Below are 26,146 nucleotides of genomic sequence, written 5' to 3' on the forward strand. Positions count from 1 at the left end.
CATGGCTAAATAGTGGAACTCCCTGCCCCAGGATGTGGCAATGGCTGCCAACTTGGAAGGCTTTAAGAGGGGAGTGACAGGTTCATGGAGGAGAAGAGTATTCATGGCTACTAGGCAAAATGGCTACTAGTCATGATGCATACCTATTCTTTCCAGGATCAGAGGAGCATGCCTATTATATTAGGTGCTGTGGAGCACGGGCAGGATGGTGCTGCTGCAGTCGTCTTGTTTGGGGGCTTCCTGGAGGCACCTGGTTGGCCACTGTGTGAACAGGCTGCTGGACTGGATGGGCCGTGGTCTGATCCAACATGGCCTTTCATATGTTTTTATATTTTTAAAATATTTACATAGCAAAACACCACCCAAGCTATATAACAAAGTTCTCTTTCTGTATACCTATGATAACAATGGCAGTATTTACATATTTATGGGGCGCTTTTGTGCCTACATAGCAGGCAATTCTAGCTGCTTTTCCTTCACTGACAAGTGACAGCTCTCTACTCAGAAATGTTAGTGATGGATCTGTAGACATAGCGATTGGTGCGGCCTGCGAAGCTCGGAGACTTCCTGGCCACGAAGAACCAAATCTCTCTCATTATTTCTCGTGCTGTGACAATATAGTAGCTTTTGGCAGCTGAACTTGGGTGTCCGAGGCTCAACAGGTATTTGGTAAGGTGGGAATCCCAGGCCCCTCGTGAGAAATAATAATTCTTCCTTGTCTTTCGCCTCAGGGAAGCGAAATAAAAATAAATCAGTGTTGTGTGTCTGAAGGGGTAAAGCACAGCTGGTGCGGATGTACCCGAGTCAGAGAATGGCGTTGACCCGTTGTCCTCTTTTTTTCAGGCCAGGACCGCTTGCTTAGCTGACTGAATGGATCCTTTCGCTTCTCTTATTGCTTTGGCCCCAGCCGGCCCTTCGCTATGGCTCTCGGCACTGCTGGGGTTGCTAACGGTGACTTTCGTGTCAGCTCACAAACTGGGATTGATCTACCGGCTTTGGCATCAGGTAAATCCCGAAACCGGTTACTGTCTTCGGATACCTATACCCTCTCCCAAGAAGGTGCGTGTGGTTTCAACGTTGTAGACCCAAAGCGTGGCCGCATTTACCCAGCTGCCCTCTGTTAGGGGTGTTACCCTGGGATTCGGTCGTGCTGACCCCCCTCTCCTGGTATGCCCCTCAGGGAGACTTATGCTCGATGAACGACAATCTACTGGTGATCCCCGGACCGAGGAGCATGCAGCTGTCCTCCTCTGGACACGTTCCAGCTTGTCTACCTCTTTCTTAAATTGCGGTGCCCAAAACTGAACATAATAGGGGAGGTCTAACCAGAGCAGAGTAAAGCGATACCATCACTTCGCGTTCTCTGGACACGATGCTGCTGTTGATACAGGCCAAGATTGCATTTGCATTTTTAGCCACCGTAAGATTTCTGTTCAAATGGCGTGGTAAAATGTTGGCAGCAAGTGACCGATCCTGATCTTCCGCCCCTCCTGCTATGCGTCAGAAGCATGATAGGAATTTGTGGGACTTCGATTGTTGTGCGTACTGCCGTGCTAAATTCAAAAAATGTTCCTCTCCAAAGAATCTTGGCTTTTTAAAAAGTTTTTTAAGAGTGGTTCTGGGCTAAGAATCCGACACGTTGGGGAATTTTTGCTGAACAGCCGAGATGCCAGACAGATCGTCACGAGGCTTTCAAGAGCTGGGGATCTGAGATGTCTTTGTTCTGCAAACTCTGTTGTCTCCCTGTGCGTTCTGGTCCCGACTAGTCACGTGAAGGACCAGGCAAATAAAAAACCAGGAAAACTGGGAAGCAATGGGGGGGCGGGGAGACTTGACTTTTGAATGAGTGAAATGCTTTATAATACAAAGTTTGACTCGCATAATTTTTGTCATACTGTACATTGAGTCAAGCTACAGCATTAAATAATTTTGATGTGCTCCTTACAGTTTTGCTTGTAGAAAGCTAACAGTGCAGTCCTAAGAGTAATAGAAGTGTGTTTAGGATTGCAGTGTCCAGCATTATGAGGGGAGGGGCCGTGGCTCAGTGGCACCTGGCATCTCCAGTTAAAGGGACTAGGCAGGTAGGTGATGAGAAAGACCCCTGTTTGAGACCCTGGAGAGCCGCTGCTGGTCTGAGTAGACAATACTGACTTTGATGGACCCAGGGTCTGGTTCAATATAAGGCAGCTTCATATGTTCAGAATTTGGGGATGGGCTGTGACCTACTTGCTCAGTCCCTTTAACCGGAGATGCCGGGGATTGAACCTGGGACCTTCTGCATGCCAAGCAGAGGCTCTACCACCGAGCTGCGGCCCCTCCAAACTGTGTTTGTTTCAGGTGGACACCCAGAGCCCTCGGCATGGTGGGGAGACTGTGGCGGAAGTGCTGAAAGCCCACGGCGTGCGCCACATCTTCACGCTGGTGGGAGGACACATTTCTCCTATCCTGGTGGCCAGTGAGAAGATGGGCATCCGCGTGGTGGACACGAGGCACGAAGCGACGGCTGTGTTTGCGGCCGATGCCGTGGCCCGGCTCTCAGGTACCCCTCTGTGCTTTTGGTTGATGTTGAGAGAGAAAAAATACCACTATGCACCTGAACGTAATAATTTATATAATTTCCAAAAAAGGTGATTTTTATTTCAAATATCAATTTATAATTTCCAAGCCACTTCTGTCGAAACAAAGCAAACAATTTTTCTAAGGTTTCGCGATACATCCTTGATGTGAAACATGGATATATCGTGAAACCTTATGAAAATGGTTTGCTTTGTTTTGACAGAAGTGGTTTGAAAATCACATCACAGCTTCATCCGAAGCTGTTGCTTTATATCTTGCTTATACAGGAGAATCTTGACTACTCCATTAAGCCTCTCTGATTCAAATCCTGTTACCAAGAAGATTATTCTGTTTAGATTGGCAGAGAGACTTAATGGAGCAGTCAAGATTCTCCTGTATAAGCAGATGAAGAGAGTTGGTTTTTATATGCCAACTTTCTCTACCACTTAAGGGAGAATCAAACCGGCTTAAAATCGCCTTCCCTTTCCCTCCCCACAACAGACACCCTGTGAGGTAGGTTGGGCTGAGAGAGCTCTAAGAGAGCTGTGACTAGCCCAAGGTCACCCAGCTGACTTCATGTGGAGGAGCGGGGAAACCAACCCAGTTCACCAGATTGGCGTCCGCCGCTCATGTGGAGGATTGGGGGAATCAAACCCGGTTCTCCAGATCAGAGCCCACCGCTCCAAACCACTGCACCACCCTGGCAAGATATAAAGTGACAGACTTCTGATGAAGCTGTGATGTGAAACAAGGTTTTATCGTGAAACCTTGCAAAAAATAGTTTGCTTTGTTTCGACAGAAGTGGTTTGAAAATTATAAATTGATATTTGAAATCAGAAATCACCTTTTTTGGAAATTATATAAATTATTACATTCAGGTGCATAGTGCTATTTTCTCTCTCTCCCTTTCTCTCTCTCTCTCTCTATATGTACTTTGGGTACCACTCCCCTATTTAATATTTTGGTTGATGATGGGCAGAGGCCGGGGGGCACAGGATAACCCCTCTTTTCTGGCACAGGGACGGTGGGAGTGGCCGCAGTTACAGCGGGACCGGGAGTGACGAACACCGTGACGGCCATGAAGAATGCGCAGATGGCGGAGTCTCCTGTGCTGCTGATCGGAGGGGCTGCGGCTACACTGCAGAAGGTAGGGGGCAGGAGCTCCTGGCTGTGGGTTCAGAACGGGTTTCTCCTGGCTGGTCTGATCCGCGCCTCTGTAACCTCACGGCTGGATTACTGCAAGATTCTCCACAGGGGCTGCCCTTGAAGACACCCCGGAAACAACAACTGGTCCAGAATGCGGCAGACTGACTGTTGTCAGGGGCCAGCTGCCGGGAGCATGAGCTGCCCGTTTTGAAACAGCTACACCGGTCTGTTTCCAAGTTAAATTCAAGGTGGTGGCTGTGACATTGAGAGCCAGCGTGGTGTAGTCGTTAGGAGCGGTGGACTCTGATCTAGAGAACCAGGTTTGATTCTCCACTCCTCCACACATGAGCGGAGGAGGCTAATCTGGGGAACTGGATTTGTTTCCCCACTCCTACACAAGAAGCTGGCTGGGAGACGTTGGGCTTAGTCACAGCTCTCTCAGCCACACCTACCTCACAAGGTGTCTGTTGTGGGGAGGGGAAGGGAAGGTGGTTGTAAGCTGGTTTTATTCTTCCTTAAGTGGGAGAGAAAGCCGGCATATAAAAACCAACTCTTCTTCTAACTGGGGAGGTGGTGAGCTCCCCCTCACTGGTAGTCTTTAAGTGGAGGCTGGACAAACACTTGTCAGGGATTCTCTTGGCTGATCCTGCATTGAGCAGGGGGTTGGACTAGACGGCCTTTCTGGCCCCTTCCAACTTTATGATTCTATTTCCCAAGGCTTTTGAGGTGGGGGTTAACGGCAGGCATTTTTTGAGGGAGAGATTTGGGGATGGCTAATTTTATGTTTGGTTTTAACGGGAAATGTTTTTAACGATTATCGTAAGTCGCCTTGAACCGTGAGGAAAGGTAGGATGTAAATATTTTAATAATTTAAATTTAAGCAAGATGCAGACAAGCTGGAACGTGTCCAGAGAAGGGCAACAAAGATGGTGAGGGGTCTGGAGACCAAGTCTTATGAGGAAAGGTTGAAGGAGTTGGGTATGTTTCGCCTGGAGAGAAGACAGAGGGGATATGAGAACCATCTTCAAGTACTTGAAGGGCTGTCATAGAGAGGAGGGTGCTGAGTTGTTTTCTGTTACCCCAGAAGGTCGGACCAAAACCAATGGGTTGAAATTAAATCAAAAGAGTTTCCGTCTAGACATTAGGAAGAATTTTCTAACAGTTAGAGCGGTTCCTCAGTGGAACAGGCTTCCTCGGGAGGCGGTGAGCTCTCCTTCCCTGGAGGTTTTGAAGCAGAGGCTAGATGGCCATCTGTCAGCAATGCTGATTCTATGACCTTAGGCAGTTCATGAGAGGGAGGGCATCTTGGCCATCTTCTGGGTATGGAGAAGGGGTCATTGGGAGTGTGTGGGGGGAGGTAGCTGTGAATTTCCCGCATTGTGCAGGGGGTTGGACTAGATGACCCTGGGTGGTCCCTTCCATCTCTATGATTCTAAATAGTCAGGCTCTGGCTGTGTTCTCCAGCACTGCACCTCTGCTGGCCCTCTCAGTGGTTCTGTGACTGGTGAGCACTGGAGGCGTGCCCGAAGGCAAGACCCCGCTGTGTGTGTGGGGCGAGGGTTGTGGGGGTGCGGCTGAGGTTTTCTTCTCTTCTCCCCCAGGGGCGAGGCGCTCTCCAGGACATCGACCAGCTGTCTCTCTTCAAGCCCCTCTGCAAGTTCTGTGCCACGGTGAAGACCGTGCGGGAGATTGTCCCCGTGCTGCGGAAGGCCATCGCCGTGGCTCAGTGCGACACACCAGGTATGCTGCTCGCTCGCCACAAGTCTGTTCCGCTTGCCTCCGGGTCGGTGAGCGGCAGGAGAGGAGCGGCGTGTGGTCATGTGGCGTTACTGCTGCGGTCCACAAAATGGCTGTCTGTGTCTTTCTTCTCTGCTGCCTCTGTCTCTCGTTGGTGGCGGGGGACGGCGGTGGGAGTCGACGCTTTTGGGCACTGCTGTGTTTTTAACACGTGAAGCCGCCTTATGCTGAATCAGACCCTCAGTCCATCAAAGTCAGCATTGTCTACTCTGACTAGCAACAGCTGTCTAGGGTCTCAGGCAGCGGTCTTTCACATCACCTACATGCCCGGTCTTTTTAACTGGAGATGCCGGGGGTTGAACCTGGGACCTTCTGCATGCCAAGCAGATGCTCTACCACTCAGCCACGGCCCCTACTCCAAGGCTCTCCAGGGTCTCAGGCAGGGGTCTTTCACATCACCTCCTTGCCTGGTCCCTTTAACTGGAGATTCCAGGGGTTGAACCTGGGACCTTCTGCGAGCCAAGCAGATATTCTGCCACTGAGCCACGGCCCTCACCCCAAAACTATATCAAATGCGTAGGTAGTGTCTACCTTGAACACATGAAGCTGCCTGATACTGAACCAGACCTTCGGTCCATCAAAGTCAGTATTGTCTGCACAGACCGGCGGCGGCTCTCCAGGGTCTCAGGCAGAGGTCTCTCCCATCACTTACCTGCCTAGTCCCTTTAACTGGAGATGCTGGGGATTGAACCTGGGACCTTCTGCATGCCAGGCAGATGCTCTGCCACTGAGCCACTGCCCCTCCCTATACATCACACACATGGACTTTGTCCTTATGCAGAGCTTTGATTTGGAAAGCTGACTTTTAGTCAGTTCTTTTCCACTCTGGCAGAAGCACTTGGGAATACTGTCTGCCGGGACTTCTCTGTGGACTAGTTTTTCTTACACACATGCTACCAATAATTCCCCCCCCCCCTTCTTTCTTCACCTCAACTTTTCCTGTCTTTCCTATGCTCTTTTGGTTCTGTCTTTTTCAATGCTCAGCCCTTATGACACAGAAGACAGCCTTCAAACTAGGGGTGTCAAACCTATGTCCCAGGGGCCATATCCAGCCCCTTGAAGAAGAGTTGGTTTTTATATGCCAACTTTCTCTAGCACTTAAGGAAGAATCAAACCGGCTTACAATCGCCTTCCCTTCCCCTCCCCACAGCAGGCACCCTGTGAGGTAGGTGGAGCTGAGAAAGTGTGACTAGCCCAAGGTCACCCAGCTGGCTTCATGTGGAGGAGCAGGGAAACAAATCCAGTTCACCAGATTGGCATTCGCCGCTCACGTGGAGGAGTGGGGAATCAAACCCGCTTCTCCAGATCAGAGTCCACTGCTCTTAACCACTACACTGTGCTGACTCTTCTCCGGCCCACAAGCCAGCCAAGGCAGCCACCCTCCCCCAGTCCCGACCTGGGCTGGGGAGACCAGACCCGACCAAGTGACATTTCTGTTATATCCAGCCCTTGTGACAAATGAGTTCGACACCCCTGCTTTAAACCAGGTTTGCAGTGGGAAATTGCCGTTGGCTGGCCACGGTCAGGGTTTTGTTTGAAGAGTTAACATGCAGACTTTTTCTCAGGATGTTGGTCTGCAGTACAGCAACTATGTCCAAGTCCAGTAGCCCCTTCGTGACCAGCAAGGTTTTCAGATCATGAACTTTCGATTGACAGAGCTCTCTTTGTCAGGTATCCAAAGGGAGTTTTGAATCTCGAAAGCTCATACCCCAAGAATCAATTTGTTTGTTTGTTTTTTACTAAGAGAAAATGACAATATAACAATAAAAGAAAATGGAAATATAACATTACTAAAATACTCAAAATACAAATTCTTGAAAAGAAACTAAAACCGTGCTGCTAATATAACTAAAATACCCATAACAGTGAACCAAGCAATACTCTATCTGTTTATCTAAGATCCACATGATTATTACATCACTACCTCTCTGCAATTTACACCTTGTAGTGTTTTTTCTATCCTTTAAATTGTAAATTCCAGCGAGCGCCCAGTTTTTCCGTATTTTTGTCGTCGTTATAATACGTCAACTTATTTAAAGCATAGGTTTCTTTAACCTTATCAAGCCAGTTATTTAAATCAGGGAATTTATTGCTTTTCCAATATTTCGCAAGATTTGTTCTAGCAACCGTTGAACTTAGGCAGATCATGAGAGGGAGGGCAGAAAGGACTGCACCAGGGCTTGACTCTCGTGGCCCTTTCTTTCATGCCCAGGGAAATGCCGATTGCCACTTTGGTGTCAGGAAGGAATTTTTTCTCTAGGCCAGATTGGCCAGGGATCCTGGAAGGTTTTTGTTGCCATCTTCTGGGCATGGAGTAGGGGTCTCTGGGGGTGTGGGGGGGTGAGGTGATTGTGAAATTCCTGCATTGTGCAGGGGGTTGGACTAGATGGCTCTGGTGGTCTCTTCCAACTCTAGGATTCAATCCCCAGGTGTCCAGCTGGGTGTCTAGCCCAAAGTCACCCAGCTGGCTTCATGTGTAGGAGTGGGGGAACCAACCCCGTTCACCAGATGAGCCTCCGCCGCTCATGTGGAGGAGTGGGGGAATCAAACCTGCTTTCCAGATCAGAGTCTACCGCTCCAAACCACCGCTCTTAACCACTACACCATGCTGCACCCCATCCTCAACCTCGGAGGCCATCAACAGATAGATCATGTAACAGGATGCTTTCCTCCTGCAACCATTTAGAGAATCTGGACTAAACAGTTCTAAAGGGCTTCATCTGTTTAAAGTATTTAGGGTCTGATAGCTCCAGGGTCTACCTAAGGAAAGTTGTCTTGTCAGTCTTTAAATCCGATAGTACAAATGAGATAATTGTGAATTCTGTTTGTTGAACCAAGACCCGCAAACCAAGCAGGAAACCTTCACAAAGTTGTCTTGTGAGAAAAACATACAAGCAATACAGGTCAGCTCCTCCCTATCTCAGTTCATAAGCAAAACTCTTATTAAGTGGGTAGGCCCTAGAAGAAGAAGAGTTGGTTTTTATATGCTGATTTTCTCTACCTTTTAAGGAGACTCAAACTGGCTTACAATCTCCTTCCCTTCCCCTCCCCACAACAGGCATCTTGTGAGGTAGGTGGGGCTGAGAAGGTTTGGAGAGAACTGTGATTGGCCCAAAGTCACCCAGCTGGCTGCATGTGGAGGAGTGGGGAAATCGAACCCAGTTCTCCAGATTAGAGTCCATCGCTCCTAACCACAACACCACGCTGGCTCTACACAGTGCCCTTGAACACATGAAGCTGCCTTCTACTGAATCAGACCCTCGGTCCATCAGAGTCAGTATTGTCTATTCAGACCAGCAGCGGCTCTCCATGATATCAGGCTGAGGTCTGTTCACATCGCCTACCTGTCTGGTTCCTTTAAATTGGAGATGCCGGGGATTGAACCTGGGACCTTCTGCATGCCAAGCAGAGGCTCTACCACTGAGCCGCAGCCCCTCCCCTAATTGGCTGCTTGCTTTGCTTTGAGTGGCTTTTCTCTCCTTGAGAAAGTCCCCCACTGGAGGATGTGGGCCATCCTCATTCCAAGCCACCTGCATGAATTCTGTCTTCAGACACTCGTTCGATATCCAGAAGAGTCATGTGAGTTTACCAGTTAATAGTAAATTAGTAACTTGCTGCCTCACTGATAGTCCAGTAATTACCCCTTTGTGTGTGTGTGTATTAAGTGCCATCAAGTCGCTTCCGACACATGGTGACCCTATGAATCAATGTCCTTCAAAATGCCCTATCTTTGACAGCCTTGCTCAGGTCTTGCACATTTATGGCTGTGGCTTCCTTTATAGAGTCAATCCATCTCTTGTTGGGTCTTCCTCTTTTCCTGCTGCCCTCAACTTTTCCTAGCATGATTGTCTTTTCCAGTGACTCTTGTCTTCTCATTATGTGACCAAAATACAATAGCTCAGTTTAGTTACTTCAGCTTCTAGGGTCAGTTCAGGCTTGATTTGATCTATAACCCACTGATTTGGTTTTTTGGGCAGTCCAGGGTATCCGTACCACTCTCCTCCAACACCACATTTCAAAGGGATCAGCTTTCTTCAATGTCCAGCTTTCACACCCATACATAGTATTAGGGAATACCATGTATGGGGAATTACCCTGTTAGCCTAATTCATACTCATTGGGAAGGGTAGCGTAACGTGATGTTTGCTCCTGCGCCCACTTAAAGAATCTGGATGAGATAGTTCTAAACTAGTTGCGGCAGATATCTCCAGGATCGATCTAATAATAAAAAAAGAGTTTATCTATTTAAAACATGTTGCAACAGATATCTCCAGGATCTATCTCATAAAAGTTGTTTGTCTTTAAATCTGTACAAGGGAGATAATTGTGAGAAAACTAGGCAGGAAACCTTCCAAGGGTATCTTTTGTTGAAAAAAAAAAGTTTTCTTTAATTAGGCAAGATGTTAGAAAATGCAAGCATCGTTGGAAAATGCAAGCATCGTTAGAAAATGCAAGCATGTGAAGATTAATTGTATCTTGTCAAAATGTTGCATAAACAAGTGGCATCAAATATGCCACCATGTGTGGTTTGAGAAAATGGCACAGGAGGAATGCGGAAGCCAGGGTCATCTATTTCAAGCCATTCTTAACACATTAACATGGGGTTGAGTCTGTGGGACCGAGGGGATGGCGGTGGCCAAAATGTTTGGGAACCGCTGGTCTAGATCCTGATCAGAGAACCAGTACCTCAAGCTGCTCTACGTCAGGCACAAGGTAGAGACCCCAGGCTCAATCTTTGTACTCTGATGTGTGAAGGGGCCCTGGCTGTCTTTGCAGGTCCCGTGTTTGTGGAGTTCCCTTTGGACGTGTTGTATCCCTGCCATCTGGTCCGGAGAGAGCTGGTGAAAGCAGAGGCCCCCAAGGGCCTGGTGGGAAACGTGGTGAACTGGTGAGTTAACTGGCGTTCACAACTCTCTGCAAACCCGTTACCTAGTGAGGGCCAGAGCAATAGTTGGTTTCACAGAATCATAGGATTGGAAGGGACCACCAGGGTCATCTAGCCCAACCCCCTGCACAATGTGGGAAATTCACAACTACCTCCCCCCCACACATCCCAGTGACCTCCTACTCCATGCCTAGAAGATGGCCAAGATGCCCTCCCTCTCATGATCTCCCTAAGGACATAGAAACAGCATGGCTGACAGATGGCCATCTAGCCTCTGCTTGAAAACCTCCAGGGAAGGAGAGCTCACCACCTCCCGAGGAAGCCTGTTCCACTGAGGAACCGCTCTGACTGTTAGAAAGTTCTTCCTAATGTCTAGACGGAAACTCATGTGATTTAATTTAAACCTGTTGGTTCTGGTTCGACCTTCTGGGGCAACAGAAAACAACTTGGTGGTCCCTTCCAACTGTGACCCCTACTGCATGCCCAGAAGATGGCCAAGGTGTCCTCCCTCTCATCATCTGCCTAAGGTCACAGAATCAGCATTGCTGACAGATGGCCATCTAGCCTCTGCTTAAAAACCTCCAGGGAAGGAGAGTTCACCACCTCCCGAGGAAGCCCGTTCCACTGAGGAACTGCTCTGACTGTTAGATAGTTCTTCCTAATGTCTAGACAGAAACTCTTTTGATTTGATTTCAACCAGTTGGTTCTGGTCTGACCTTCTGGGGCAACAGAGAACAACTCAGCACCCTCCATGTGATGGTTGAATTAAAGCCTTGTTATCATGCAATCCCCCTTGAACTTCTAGAGCGGTTTAAAATGTAGCGGCATTTTTCTTTAATGTCTCAAATCACGCATAGCATTTTATCAAACTTTGGCAGTTCTCCCTTGAGATGTGTATCCTTTGCTCTCAGTAGAGTCTGTTTTATTGTACAGGGGTGGGATTTTTTCCCCTTCCCGGTTGCAGATTTCCACCTTTACTACCAGCAACTCCCTAAACACCCAGACGTTTGGAGCGATTTTTAAACACTCCTATTTTGGGCAACAGAACCAGAAGCTGAGGTTCGGCATCTTCTCCACCGTGGACTACATTCTCCTGTGCGGACTATAAAATCAAATAAACAACAATAATAATAATTACAGCCATTGTTAGGCACTTGGTTTCAGCAGTCCTGTCCTCTTTCCTAGGTATCTGCGCAGCTACGTGGCGAACCTGTTTGCCGGGGCGTGGGAGGCGAGGGACGTTTCACCTCTGCCAGTAAAGGTGCCATGTGCCACCAAGGAGCAGGTGAGGCGTCAAGAGGACAGCCCAGAGTGTCCAAAACTCAACTGAGCCCAGTTGAAAAAACGAGAAAGGGAGGGAGTGCTTGTGGTTTGTTTTTCCCGTTTGTCACTCATTTCACGACTTCTGCAGAGAGGGAGAAGGCACTAGTCACACTTTCTCAGCCCCCACCTACCTCACAGGTTGTCTGTTGTGGGGAGGGGAAGGGAAGGAGATTGTAAGCCGGTTTGATTCTTCCTGAAGTGGTAGAGAAAGTCAGCATATAAAAACCAACTCTTCTTCTTCTGCGACTGGCCCAAGGTCACCCAGCTGGCTTCATGTGGAGGAGTGGGAAAACCAGCCCGGTTCACCAGATTAGCCTCCCCCACTCATGTGGAGGAGTGGGGAATCAAACCTGGTTCTCCAGATCAGAGTCCACCTCTTCAAACCACCGCTCTTAACCACTACACCACACTGGCTGAAATGAGCCACTGTTGGTGCACCCATTTATCAGGGGAGCCACATGTTCAACTGGAAGTTAGAGAGCCAGAAGGGGTAATGGTTAAGAGTGATGGACTTAATCCAGAGGAATGGGTTCGATTCCCCACTACTCCAGACGCTAATCTGGAGAACCGGGTTAGTTTCCCCACTCCTCCACATGAAGCCAGCTGGGTGACCTTAGGCCAATCACAGTCCTCTCCGAACTCTCTCAGCCCCATCTACCTCACAAGGTGTCTGTTGTGGGGCGGGGAAGGGAAGGCGATTGTAAGCTGCTTCGAGGCTCCTTAAAGATGGACTCCTGACCCGAATGGGCCAGGCTAGCCCGCGCTTATCAGTTCGCAGAAGCTAAGTTAGGTAGTGCCAAACGTCTGTTAACTTAAGAACATAAAAAAAGCCTTGCTGGATCAGACAAAGGTCCATCAAGTCCAGCAGTCCGTTCACACGGTAGCCAACCAGGTGCCTCCAGGAAGCTCACAAACAAGATGACTGCAGCAGCATTATCCTGCCTGTGTTTCACAGCACCTAAGATAATGGGCATGCTCCTCTGAACCTGGAGAGAATAGGTGTGCATCATAAGAATGTAAGAAAGGCCCTGCTGGATCAGACCAAGGCCCATCAAGTCCAGCAGTCTGTTCACACAGAGGCCAACCAGGTGCCTCCAGGAAGCCCACAAACAAGACGACTGCAGCAGCATTATCCTGCCTGTGTTTCACAGCACCTAATATATTCAGCATGCTCCTCTGATTCTGGAGGAAGAGGTATGCATCATGACTAGCATCCATTATTACTAGTAGCCATGAATACTTTTCTCTTCCATGAACATGTCCACTCCCCTCTTCAAGCCTTCCAAGTTGGCAGCTGTCACCACATCCTGGGGCAGGGAGTTCCACAAGTTAACTATGCGTTGTGTGAAGAAATACCTCCTTTTATCAGTTTTGAATCTCTCACCCTCCACCTTCAGCAGATGTCCCCCACGTTCTGGTATTATGAGAGAGGGAGAAAAGTTTTAAGTTGGGTCAGTGTTCGTTTTAGGCCAGTCAGCCAATGTTGTTGTGTGTTCTGATCCAGCAGGGCCTTTCTTATGTTAACAGACGTTTGGCACCGTGTGTCACAATGTGCACAAATAACAACAGCAAAGGGGCAACTGAACGATCTCCGCTTGGCATGTGCCAAGATGGAAAAATAGCCACCTGGTCTTGTTGCAGCCTCTTTGGTTTCTCTTCCCTGTACACCCTTCCCCTAAGGCCTGACGTTAAGAGAATTCTGCTCCCTGGATCCCCAGAGAATCAAACCCAGTCCAGTCCTGACCCGGTGTCGTTGCTCTGGGCCAGGGTCCATCCCTGCTTGGCCCTTACCTGAGCATCGTTCTCTGTGCAGGTTCAGCAGTGCGTGGAGCTCATCAGCCGGGCCAAGAAGCCGGTCATCCTTCTCGGCAGCCAGGTGACCTTGCCCCCGACTCCCGTAGAGGTGCTCAGGTGAGTGGTGCTCTGCGGCCCTTGGAGAAATCCCAAGAAAGGCCCCCGCCTGTGATGGCGGCCCTCTGCAGAGATCGCCATCTGCGTCTTGATTGTGGCGCTGGAAAGCCACTAGGCTTTGTGGTAGACTGCTACTGGCTCAGGTGCACTGTCACTGTTTATTTATTTTTATTCATGTTTCATTTTTCATTTCAATATATATTCATTTATATTTTATGTATTTATGTATTTATTATTCATATGTCATTTCCATTTCAATCTCTCTCTCTCTCTCTCTCTCTCTCTCTCTCTCTCTATCATAAATAAACAAATAAACACATAAATGAAACCCGAAATTAAAAATAGAAAAAAATGCAGAAAAGTAGAAAATAGTGCTGAAAGGTTCTGGGGGCGGGGCTGTGGCTCAGTGGTAGAGCATCTGCTTGGCATGCAGTAGGTCCCAGGTTCAGTCCCCGGCATCTCCAGTTAAAGGGACCAGGCAAGTAGGTGATGGGAAAGACCTCTGCCTGAGACCCTGGAGAGCCACTGCCGGTCTGAGTAGACAATACTGACTTTGATGGACCGGGGGTCTGGTTCAGTATAAGGCAGCTTCATGTGTTCATGCGTTCTGGGTAGAAATACAAAATTTTGATAAAACTAACACATACATACTATTATTCTTTCCTACTTAGGCAGTATATTATGTCATATCTCTATGCTCTTAATCTATGGTCCTCTTTGTTTTCTACTTGCTAGTTTGTTCTTAGGCAGGTGATGAGAGGGAGGACATCTTGGCCATCTTCTGGGCATGGAGTAGGGGTCACTGGGGGTGTGGGGGTAATTGTGAATTTCCTGCATTGTGCAGGGGGTTGGACTAGATGACCCTGGTGGTCCCTTCCAACTCTATGATTCTAACAACCGGGAGCAAAGGGAAATATGGGTCTGTATTGGTGCAGAGGGGTGGCTGAGGGTCACAAGCCAGAGGGGATTTTGCCGGTGGTGGCCAATCCTCCGTGCAAAGAGCTTCTGCTTTTCTCGCAGGACTTCGTTAGAAGAACTGGGGATTCCTTGCTTCTTGGGAGGCATGGCCCGTGGCATGCTGGGAAAGAATAGTCCCCTGCACATCCGTCAGAATCGCCGAGAGGCGCTCAAGGAGGCAGACGTGGTAATCCTGGCAGGTAAGCCGAGAATCTGGCTCTGAAGTTCGTTTATTTATTTCTTGTATTTATTTAAAACCTTTATTAGCCGCTTTTCTCCCTTGTGCAACTCAAGGCCGCTTACAATGCACATAAAACGATTTCAAACAAAATAAATACGATGAAGATACAGCAGCAATGATAAAAAAACACAAACATGCAAAACGTTACAAGTTTTAAAACTCTAATTAGGACTGCCGGTAAATAAAAACTAAACCAGTCAAATGCTGTCCTAAATAAAACTGTCCCTAGGTACCCAAGGTTGGGTGGGATAAATAAAATATATAGATAATGAAAATATAATTTATTTAAGGCGATATGTCAAGATAAAAATTATTTTTTAAAAATAGTTAAAAACAGCACGATGGTATTTCCTAAGGTTGATATACTGTAACCACGTGCCAGACACATTTCGACCTATTTGGCCTTCCTCAGTGGTCAATTGAAACCCATGTAAAACATACACACGTATTTCCAGTTATACAAACATAGACAGACAATTATATTTCAGACCAGGCATGTATACAGGTTGTATAGTCTATTTCCAGTTATACAAACATATAGAGACAGTTATATATCAGACCAGGCATGTATATAGGTTGTATAGTCTATTTCCAAACATACAAACATATAGAGACAGTTATATATCAGACCAGGCATGTATATAGGTTGTATAGTCTATTTCCAGATATACAAACATATAGAGACAGTTATATATAGAGACAAACATATAGAGACAGTTATATATCAGACCAGGCACGTATATAGTTTGTATAGTCTATTTCCAGTTATACAAACATATAGAGACAGTTATATATCAGACCAGGCATGTATACAGGTTGTATATTACCAATTATACAAACATCTGGTAAGACAACTGTTTTACAAGGTTGATAACCACACATATTTTGTATGGGAGACATATACAGCTCAGTATAACAGCTTGAGACAATCTTACCATGTGATTATAGTATATCAACCTTAGGAAATGCCATTGTGCTGTTTTAATGTTTTTAAATAATTTTTATCTTGACGTAGAGCCTTAAATAAATTACATTTTCATTATCTATATATTTTATTTATCCCACCCAACCTTGGGTACCCAGCTTCTGTTTTCTAGGTTGGGTTTCATTCCCCCTTTTCTCTTTTTTCTAAATGAAACTGTCTTCAGCTGCCTCCTGAAGATCAACAGTGAGGAGGGGGGCCAGGTGCACCTCCCTTGGGAGGGTTGTTCCATAATCGTGGGGCTGCCACCGAGAAGGCTCCCTCTTGTGTGCCCGCCAGACGAGCTTCTTTTGATTGGTGGGACAGTAAGGAAAGGGGGGCTTTCTGGAAGCATTGGGGGTATTTGGAGGGGGGGCATAGTTCAGAGAAGGGCAAGTAATTCCGTAGGTGTCCGACCATACAGTGATTCACCTGATCCCGTAAATTCTTTTTCTCCAGGTACTGTCTGCGATTTCCGCCTGTCCTTCGGGCGCGTCCTGAGCAGGCGCAGCAAAGTCATTGCAGTCAACCGAGACCGAGCTCAGCTGCTCAAGAATGCCCACATCTTCTGGAAACCCCATTTGGCCATTAGAGGTAAATTGCCCACCAGGGTCTACAGCGTGGGAGCGGTGGGGAAGGCCCTGGGATTTGGAAGAGCAGGATTGCCGGAGGGAGGCAACAGTGAGGCCGGCGACCGCTGCCAAGAATGCCGCAGCTGTGCTGGGCCTCTACTACCCGGCGCAGATTTGTGGGTTCCAGGATTCTTGAATTCCTTTCCTACAGCCAGCGTGGTGTAGTGGTTAAGAGAAGCGGACTCTAATCTGGAGAACCTGGTTTGATTCTCCACTCGTCCACATGAGAGGCAGACTCTAATCTGGAGAACTGGGTTCGATTCTCCACTCCTCCCCATGAGAGGCAGACTCTAATCTGGAGAACTGGGTTCGATTCCCCACTCCTCCACATGAGAGGCAGACTCTAATCTGGAGAACTGGGTTCGATTCTCCACTCCTCCACATGAGAGGCACTCTAATCTGGAGAACTGGGTTCAATTCTCCACTCTTCCACATGAAGAGTGACCGCTGCCAAGAATGCCGCTGCCAAGAATGCCGCGGCTGTGCTGGGCCTCTACTATCCGGCGCAGATTTGTGGGTTCCAGGATTCTTGAATTCCTTTCCTACAGCCAGTGTAGTGTAGTGATTATGAGAAGCGGACTCTAATCTGGAGAACCGGGTTCGATTCCCCACTCGTCCACATGAGAGGCAGACTCTAATCGGGAGAACTGGGTTTGATTTCCCACTCCACATGAGCGGCAGAATTGAACCTGGTGAACCCGGTTTGATTCCCCACTCCTCCACTTGAGCAGTGGATTCTAGTCTGGAGAATATGGGTTTGGGTCTCCACTCCTCTGCATGAAGCCTGCTGGGTGACCTTAGGCTAGTCACGGTTCTCTCTGAACTCTCTCAGCCTCACCTACCTCACAAGGCGCTTGCTGTGAGGAGAGGAAGAGAATGTGATTGTGAGACACTTTGAGACTCCTTAAAGGTAAAGCAGGGTATAAAAACCAACTCCTCTTCTTCTACAGCGGATGCAGGATCCTTCCTGGTGCAGCTGAACAAAGGACTCAAGGGATACTCCTGCCCTCAGGAGTGGGCACTGAGCCTGAAGGAGACGGATCGGGTGAAGGAGAAAATAAACAGGTTAGAAACTGCGCAGGTTCCTATATTAGGATGATCCACCCCCTAGAGGCAGATGGATCTAGTCATTGGAGCCCGTCTGGAAGTTTCCAACTGACGCTGATGGCTGTTCCTGTCCATGGAATGGGGAGATGGTTGGGCGGCCAACGCAGCGGTCTCTGTTGGAATAATAGAATCATAGAGTTGGAAGGGACCACCAGGGTCATCTAGTTCAACCCCTTGCACAATGCAGGAAATTCACAACTACCTCCCCGCCCACACCCCCAGTGACCTCTACTCCATGCCCAGAAGATGGCCAAGGTGCCTTTCCCTCTCATCATCTGCCTAAGGTCATAGAATCAGCATTGTTGAAAGATGGCCATTTAGCCTCTGTTTGAAAACCTCCAGGGAAGGAGAGCTTGCCACCTCCTGAGAAAGCCTGTTCCACTGAGGAACCGCTCTGACTGTTAGAAAGTTCCTCTGCCTTTCTAGTGTGCCTCTGGGGCCTCTTGGTTCGAGCTTTAGGATGGCGGAGCAGGTTGGCGGACATCTAGAATGCAGAATCTACTGTTGATTATTATTTCTAACTACGTATAGAAGTAAAAATAGGCCGTAGATTTGATATGGGAAAATATCTGTCCTTGCATAACTGTGTGCTCTTCTGGGGCGGGGTGTGTGTGTGCCTGGTGGGGGGCCGGCTTCTGACCTCTCCTGACCATCCCTCCCTCCGCAGCGAGAAGGCGGAGGAGCCGATGGAGCAGCACCTCAACCCGCTGAAGGTGCTGCATCACGTTGACAGCTTGCTTCCCGAAGACAGCGTGCTGGTGGTGGACGGGGGTGACTTCGTGGGGAGCGCCGCCTATATCGTGCAGCCCCCTCGTCCGCTGGCATGGCTGGATCCAGGTAACGTGAGAGCGGGGCGGGGGCTGGTAAAGCTTTTTCCTTTCCTTTCATCTCTTTGAAGCTCCTTGATCCATTGATCTTGAGCAGCGTGGTTTTAAATCTAACGTTGCAGGGATGTGAGGACTGAGATCAATCTTGCCACTGACAATGTAGCCTTGGGATCCCGGTCACTTAATAAAAAAGGCATTATGTTGGACACAGAGGCATTAGATTTATATATTAAAAGGGGAAAGATATAACGTGATCTAAGTTCCTCATAAAAGCGGCATCCCAAGAGGGCATGAGCTAGTGAATCAGTAGAGCCAAAAGGGCAAGGACAGGTCGTGTCTGGGTATGGTATGTTCAAAATTCTGCCCTGCATAACCACAGAGGGGTTGGCATTCAGTCTAGCTGAGCAGAAGGCTCTAGAAAGACGAGGGGTTGTCAAATAATAAGTGGGCAAACCACTCGGTGGCGGTATTCCGAAAAACTGAGATGAACAAACACGGCGAGGTAAAGCTTTTTAGGCAAGTGATCTTTTGTTAGGGGGTTGGACTGAGTGATCTGGGATGGCAGAGAGTACCATAGAATCACAGAGTTGGAGGGGACCACCAGGGTTATCTAGTCCAGCCCCCTGCACAATGCAGGAATTTCACAACTACCTCCCCCTCCACACCCCTAATGACCCCTACTCCACACCCAGAAGATGGCAAAAAAACTCAAAACCCCACCCTCCATGATCCCTGGCCAATCTGGCCTGGAGGAAAATTGCCTCCTGACCCCAAAGGGGCGATCGGCACTACCCTGGGCATGCAAGAAAGGGCCACAAGAGCCAAACATTGCCGCAAACCTTCCTGCCCTCCCTCTCGTGATCTGCCTAAGGCCTTAGAATGAGCAGTTATAGGTTCAGCAGCAGCTGCCACCACGGCACAAGGATCTTCACTGCGTGATTGAAGGCAAGCTGCGGCAGCCATTTTGTGGCTGGCTCCGCTTCCTGTGGCGGCCATTTTTGGGGGCTTAGCCTACCACGCTGTGTCAGCATTCCAAAGGTGCTTGCAGGTCCCCCTGTTCTACAGATTAAGAGCCCCTCTCCTACCATCCCACCACGACTGTGGAGGAGAGCCGGACGGCCCAACTTTCTTTCAACAACACTGACCTATGGCCTGTGGCAGGTCAAAGACCTCAAGGCAGCTGTGCCAGCCATCCCCCATGGGCTCACGTCTTCAGAGTTATGCTAGAGCTATGTTAGATGGCCATCTGTCAGCAATGCTGATTTTATGACCTGAGGCAGATGATGAGAGGGAGTGCACCTTGGCCATCTTCTGGGCATAGAGTAGGGTTCACTGGGTGTGTGTGTGGGGGGAGGTAGTTGTGCATTTCCTGCATTGTGCAGGGGGTTGGACTAGATGACCCTGGTGGTCCCTTCCAACTCTATGATTCTATGCTGGATATCCAGCAGATTTCCTGTCTAAGGACAGGAAATGTGGACTAGACAACCCATCACTGATCCACCATCTCTTCCCACCACAGGAGCTTTCGGGACCCTGGGAGTTGGCGGGGGCTTTGCCTTGGGAGCCAAGCTCTGCAGACCGGAGTCTGAGGTTAGTACTCCATACTAAGAGGCCAAGAGCAGGAGCTTCAGTGGGATGTGTGCGCGTCTGAAGTGCCCTCAAAGTCACTTCCGACTTACGGTGACCCTGTGACTCAACGTCCTCCAAAACATCCTCTCGTTAACAGCCTTGCTCAGGTCTTGCTAACTGAAGGCCGTGGCTTCCTTTGATAGAGTCAATTCATCTCCTGTTGGGTCTTCCTCTTTTCCTGCTGCCTTAAGAACATAAGAAAAGCCCTGCTGGATCAGACCAAGGCCCATCAGGTCCAGTAGTCTGTTTGCACAGTGGCCGACCAGGTGCCTCTAGGAAGCCCACAAGTGAGACGACTGCAGCAGCATTGTCCTGCCAGTGTTCCACAGCACCTAATATAATAGGCATGCTCCTCTGGTAGTGGAGAGAATAGGTGTGCATCATGACTAGCATCCATTTTTACTAGTAGCCATGAATAGCCCTTTTCTCCATGAACAGGTCCACTCCCCTCTTAAAGCCTTCCAAGCTGGCGGCCATCACCACATCCTGGGGCAGGGAGTTCCACAATTCAGTGCTTCCTTTTACCTGTTTTGAATCTGTCACTCAACAGCTTCAGCAGATGCCCCCGCATTTTAGTATGATAAGAGAGAGAGAAAAGCTTCTCCCTGCCCACTTTCTCCATACCATACATGATTTTATAGACCTCTATCATTTCTCCCCTTAACCACCTTCTTTCCAAGCTAAGCAGCCCTAAGCATTTTAACCGCTCCTCAGGGCAGTTGCTCTGGTCCCCTGATCATTTTGGTTGCTTTTTTCTCACCTCAAGCTCTGCAATATCCTTTGGTAGGTGTGCCTTCTTCTTTGGTCATTTTAGCTCCTAGGGGGTCCCTCTTGGAAAGATTGCTGCCACCCACCAGTGTATTCTGCTTTTCTATGGACATCTTGCTTGTGGCTACAGGCTTCTTGGCTTCAAAGCGCTCCACATTCCTCCTTTCAGATATGCAAACTGCGGTCTCTGCAGCCTTACTGAGGAATGATCCTCAGAGCCAAAATAGGTTTGGCTGAGAACTCTCAACACCAAGGAGCAATGCTGTGTTTTCCTTTTTGGGAATGTTTTCTCCTCCTCCATTCCCCTCCCTCTGACAAGAAGATAGTCCTGCCTCCATTAGAATCACTGGCTGTTGCCATCCTAAGCATAATTACTTATTAAACCACAACATTCAGAAACCCGTGGGGGAACATTTTAACCTTCCAGGACATTCAGTTGCTGCTTTAAGAGGAGCAGTTCTCTTACAAAGGCATTTCGAAGGGAGATTAGAAAGAGAGAATGCTGAATTAGAACTAATAATGAAGCTCAAGACTATGCATTCTCCAGGACTTAATAGAGATCTGGGATTCCTGTCTCATTACCAATGCTGATTTCTCCACGCCTATTACCTCTCTGCATATCACACCTGATCCAATCATGCCTGCTAATGAATTAATACTAATAATGAAGCTCAAGGCAATGCATTCTCCTGGATTGAATAGGGACCTGGGATTCCTGTCTCATTAGCAATGCTGATTTCTCCAGGCCTACTACTGCATATCACACCTAAGCCAATCACACCTGCTAATGTCATTTACTTGCTTTGGGCATTTCCATTTCCGTTGTGTGTCTAATTCACTCGGCTCTACTTAAGGATAGATGGACTCACGTTCCATCTGTTATCTGAAAAAGTGAGCTGTGGCTCATGAAAGCTCCGTACCCTGCCAGAAACATTGTCAATCTTTAAGGTGCTACCAGACTCTTGCTCTTTTCTACTTATAGATTTGCACCCCTTTTGTATTTGTGTTTTTAAAAATAAATTATGAGAGGGGGGGAAAGAAAAGATCGCTGTTGATAATACCGTCGTCTTGGGTCCGTTTTCGTGCTCCATGTTGAGTAGCCCTCTCACAGCTGCTCCCCCTGGGGCAGCCGGGTGGTGAAATCTTGTGGGGTTCCCGCATCACCCTCCTCTGTAGTTCCTGGCTACTATACTTGACCTCCTTTTTTTTCTTTTTACACCTTGCCAGGTCTGGATTCTGTATGGAGATGGCTCTCTCGGGTTCAGCGTAATGGAGTTTGACACCTTTGTGCGACATAAGGTAAATTACGGATTAACTATCAAATTGCAATTTTTTTTAATCCCATCCTCCTTCCGAGGAGCTCAAGGCAACATACGTGGGGTTTCCCGTCCTTTTCCATTTCTAACCCTGAGTTTAAATGAAGCAAGTTGGGTATAAATGAAGCAAGTAAAGAAATAAATGTCAGGAACTGAGGAGGAGAGGGAGATATGCCTGGCAGCGGGGGCCCCTCATAGGGATGGATCGGGCCCTGGATTGGATCACCTCACAATGCAGGAAATTCACAACTTCCTCCCCCCCCCCCCCCACACACACATCCCTGGTGACCAGAAGATGGCCAAGATAACCTCCCTCTCATCATCTGCCTAAGGTCACAGAATCAGCATTGCTGACAGATGGAGGAGCGAGGAATTAAGAGTCATGTGGAGGAGTGAGAAATTAAGAGTCCGCTGCTCATGTGGAGGAGTGGGGAAACAAATCAGATTCTCCAGAGTAGAGTCCGCCGCTCATGTGGAGGAGTGGGGAATCGAACCTGGTTCTCCAGATGAGAGTGTGCTGCTCTTAACCACTGGACATAAGAACATAAGAAAAGCCCTGCTGGATCAGACCGAGGCCCATCAAGTCCAGCAGACTGTTCACACAGTGGCCAATCAGGTGCCTCTGGGAAGCCCACAAGCAAGACGACTGCAGCAGCACCATCCTGCCTGTGTTCCACCGCACCCAATATAATAGGCATGCTCCTCTGATACTAGAGAGAATAGGTATACAGCACGACTAGTATCCATTCTAACTAATAGCCATGAATACCCCTTTCCTCCATGAATATGTCCACTCCCCTTTTAAAGCCCTCCTAGCTGGCAGCCATCACTACATCCTGGGGCAGGGAGTTCCATTATTTAACTATGAGTTGTGTGAAAAAATACTTCCTTTTCTCTGTTTTGAATCTCTCACCCTCCAGCTTCAGCAGATGACCCCGCATTCTAGTATTATGGGAGAGGGAGAAAAACTTCTCCCTGTTGTCTCTCTCCAAACCATGCATAATTTTATAGACCTCTGTCATGTCTCCCCTCAGCCGCCTTCTTTCCAAGCTAAACAGCCCTAAGCGTCTTAACCGCTCCCCATAGGACAGTTGCTCTAGTCCCCTAATCATTTTGGTTGCTCTTTTCTGCACCTTCTCAAGCTGTGCAATATCCTTTTTTAGGTGTTGTGACCAGAACTCTACACAGTATTCCAAGTGTGGTCTCACCATAGATTTGTACAAGGGCAGTATGATATCAGCAGTTTTATTCTCTCTTCCTCGTCTAATTATGGCCAGCATGGAATTTGCCTTTTTTACAGCAGCCGCACACTGGGTTGACATTTTCATTGAGCTATCCACTACCACCCCAAGATCCCTTTCTTGGTCTGTCGCTGCCAGCACAGCTCCCGTCAGTGTATATGTGAAGTTGGGATTTTTTGCCCCAATATGTGTCACTTTACTCACATTGAATCTCATTTGCCATTTTAATGCCCATTCTTCCAGTATGCAGAGATCCTTCTGGAGCTCTTCGCAGTCCAATTTTGTTTTAACCACCCTAAATAATTTGGTGTCATCTGCAAACTTGGCTACTTCACTGTTTAACCCCAACTCCAGGTCATTGATGAACAGGTTGAAAAGCACCGGTCCCAACACAGATCCCTGAGGCACCCCACTGCTCACATCCCACCATTGTGAGAACTGACAATTGATTCCTACTCTCTCCTAGACTGTGTGTACTGCTGCTTTATTGGCTTGGGCCGTATTAAAAAATCTGATCTGATCACTAGACCATGCTGGCGGTGGACTATAATCTGGAGAACCAGGTTCAATTCACCACTTCTCCACATGAAGCCTGCTGGGTGACCCTGGGCCAGTCACAGTTCTCTCAGAACTCTCCCAGCCCCAATTACCTCACATGGTGTCTGTTGGAGGGAGGGGAAGGGAAGGAGATTTCAAGACGGTTTGATTCTCTTTAGTAAATGTAGAGAAAATTGGGGTATAAGAGCCAACTCTTCTTTTAGGAATCATAGAATCATAAGAGTTGGAAGGGACTACCAGGGTCATCTAGTCCAACCCCCTTCTTCTTCTTTGGGCAATTGCTTCATCGGTCATATAACTGCGCGGTCAACCCCCGCTCCTGTCCAGGTGGCCTGAGAACAAAAGGACTGCTGGGGAAGGACGGTTGGATCAGCTTTCTGAACTCTGGTTCTGTATCCCTCTGTTGCTCCGTCAGACGCCCGTCATCGCCCTGGTGGGGAATGATGCCTGTTGGAGCCAGATCTCCCGAGAGCAGGTCCCCATGCTCGGAAGCAGCGTCGCCTGTAACCTGGATTACTTGGGTGAGCTGACAGGTCTAAACAGCATTCGGAGTCACGCCTGAAACCCGGAGCCCCCAACTTTTTTTTTTTTTTGCGCCTGCAGGAGCTTTTGGAATTCTGACCATAAAGTGGTGGCCGCAGCCACAAAACGGCCGCCGCAGAAACACAAAAAGGCCACCGCAGCTTTCCTTCAAGTCACACAGTGCACGTCGCACAACACACTGCATCTCCTTCCCCAATCCTTTCCCCAAATTTAGGAATCTGGGGAGGGGCCGTGGCTCAGCGGTAGAGCATCTGCTTGGCATGCAGAAGGTCCCAGGTTCAATCCCCGGCATCTCCAGTTAAAGGGACCAGGCAAGGAGGTGATAGGAAAGACCCCTGGCTGAGACCCTGGAGAGCTGCTGCCGGTCTGAGTAGACAATACTGACTTTGATGGACCAAGGGTCTGATTTAGTTTGGGAAAGGCTGTGGCTCAGTGGTAGAGCATCTGCTCGGCATGCAGAAGGTCCCTGGTTCAATCCCCAGCATCTCCAGTTAAAGGGACCAGGCAAGTAGGTGATGTGAAAGACCTCTGCCTGAGACCCTGGAGAGCCGCTGCTGGTCTGAGTAGACAATACTGACTTTGATGGACCAAGGGTCTGGTTCAGTATAAGGCAGCTTCATGTGAAAGCTCCCCCCCCCCAAAAAAAACCCTTGTTGGTCTGTGCGGTGCTACTGTATTCGAATCTAGCTGTTCCCCTGCAGACTATCGCAGCTCCCCTCTGAAACGCATCTCGTTGTCTTCTCCACAGATTACCACGTGGTGGCGGAAGGCTTAGGCGGGAAGGGCTTCCTGCTCTCCCGCCAGAATGAAGAGCAGATGGACGATGTCATCCGAGCCGCGCAGGCGGAGTGCCGGAGCGGGCGGCCCGCCCTCATCAACGCCCTCATCGGGAAGACGAACTTCCGCGACGGCTCCATCGCTGTCTAGAGGCTAAGTCGGGCCCTCAAGACGCGAGGAGTCAGTGATGTGGCTTCTGCCTCTGCCAGAGAGAATCGGACTCGGCTGGATGACTCACGGGCGAACGGGCAGGCCGACGGAAAGGCCTGGTCTTTGAGTTGGTGCCCAGGGCTGCCAGGAGCGCTACCCTCTGCCTTGGCTCAACAGGGCCTTCCTCAGTCCCTTCTGCAAGTTATCAGTCTGCCTTAACTGTTTAACCCTTCCATCCGGCCGTTAAAGCCTCCGCTTGCTGTCTGGATATTGTCTGGGGCAGTAATTGAACAAACCGGTTTCTTGGGGAAACTGCTGGGGTCTGCTTTGGTGGCAGTTCCCTCCTGTGCTGCGGTACGGCGGCTCTCACGGATAAAGCAGTGCGTCCCCCCCCCAGCCTGCCCGTTCAGGCATAGCCATGCTCGCCTGACCAGTTGCCACTGAGTGTTGAGAGGCCTCTCATCTGAGGGGACCAGGACAGTAGAGAAGGTTTGATTTAAAAGGTTCGGAAATAAATTTAAGCTGTTGAATATGCGACTGTTGTTCTTTTCCGTCCTGGTCTGTTCTCCCCACTCCCTTGCCCTTCTTCACTCAAAAAAGTGTCGTCTGGCTCTTCCAGCGTGGTGTAGTGGTGCAACATTATATCGACCTTCATCATTCTGATACAGATATTCTATTTTTTGTAATGTGGCAGTTCAAATCGAAACCATTTCAGATGCAGAACGCCAAGAAAATTTTGCTCCAACAGGAATCCCGCCTTATTCATGCTTTCGGAACCCTGACCCCCAATGGTCTGAACAATGAGTTCGATCTTTCCTGTA

The 26,146-nt window shown here is 48.7% G+C and overlaps 1 protein-coding gene across 1 annotated transcript; it reads left to right on the plus strand.

Annotated features, from left to right (window-relative positions):
• The first annotated feature begins 870 nt into the window (after positions 1-870).
• ILVBL (ilvB acetolactate synthase like) lies at positions 871-25,325 on the plus strand. The gene is made up of 15 exons (XM_056847799.1): positions 871-1,005; positions 2,338-2,539; positions 3,576-3,703; positions 5,304-5,442; positions 10,276-10,387; positions 11,570-11,669; positions 13,521-13,618; positions 14,639-14,775; positions 16,237-16,371; positions 17,360-17,474; positions 18,184-18,353; positions 19,863-19,933; positions 21,968-22,039; positions 24,271-24,376; positions 25,147-25,325. Exons 1-15 carry the CDS (start codon positions 871-873, stop codon positions 25,323-25,325), a joined length of 1,899 nt encoding a protein of 632 aa, XP_056703777.1.
• Positions 25,326-26,146: the final 821 nt, after the last annotated feature.

This window comes from Euleptes europaea, chromosome 4 (genome assembly GCF_029931775.1).
Source record: "Euleptes europaea isolate rEulEur1 chromosome 4, rEulEur1.hap1, whole genome shotgun sequence".
In the NCBI taxonomy this organism is placed as follows: Eukaryota; Metazoa; Chordata; class Lepidosauria; order Squamata; family Sphaerodactylidae; genus Euleptes; species Euleptes europaea.

Excerpts from the sequence above, each read along its gene's own strand:
- ILVBL (XM_056847799.1), top strand. The coding sequence starts at position 871 with ATGGATCCTTTCGCTTCTCTTATTGCTTTGGCCCCAGCCGGCCCTTCG. Across the intron at positions 3,704-5,303 it reads CTGCGGCTACACTGCAGAAG|GGGCGAGGCGCTCTCCAGGA; the intron begins GTAGGGGGCAGG and ends CTTCTCCCCCAG. Across the intron at positions 5,443-10,275 it reads GGCTCAGTGCGACACACCAG|GTCCCGTGTTTGTGGAGTTC; the intron begins GTATGCTGCTCG and ends CTGTCTTTGCAG.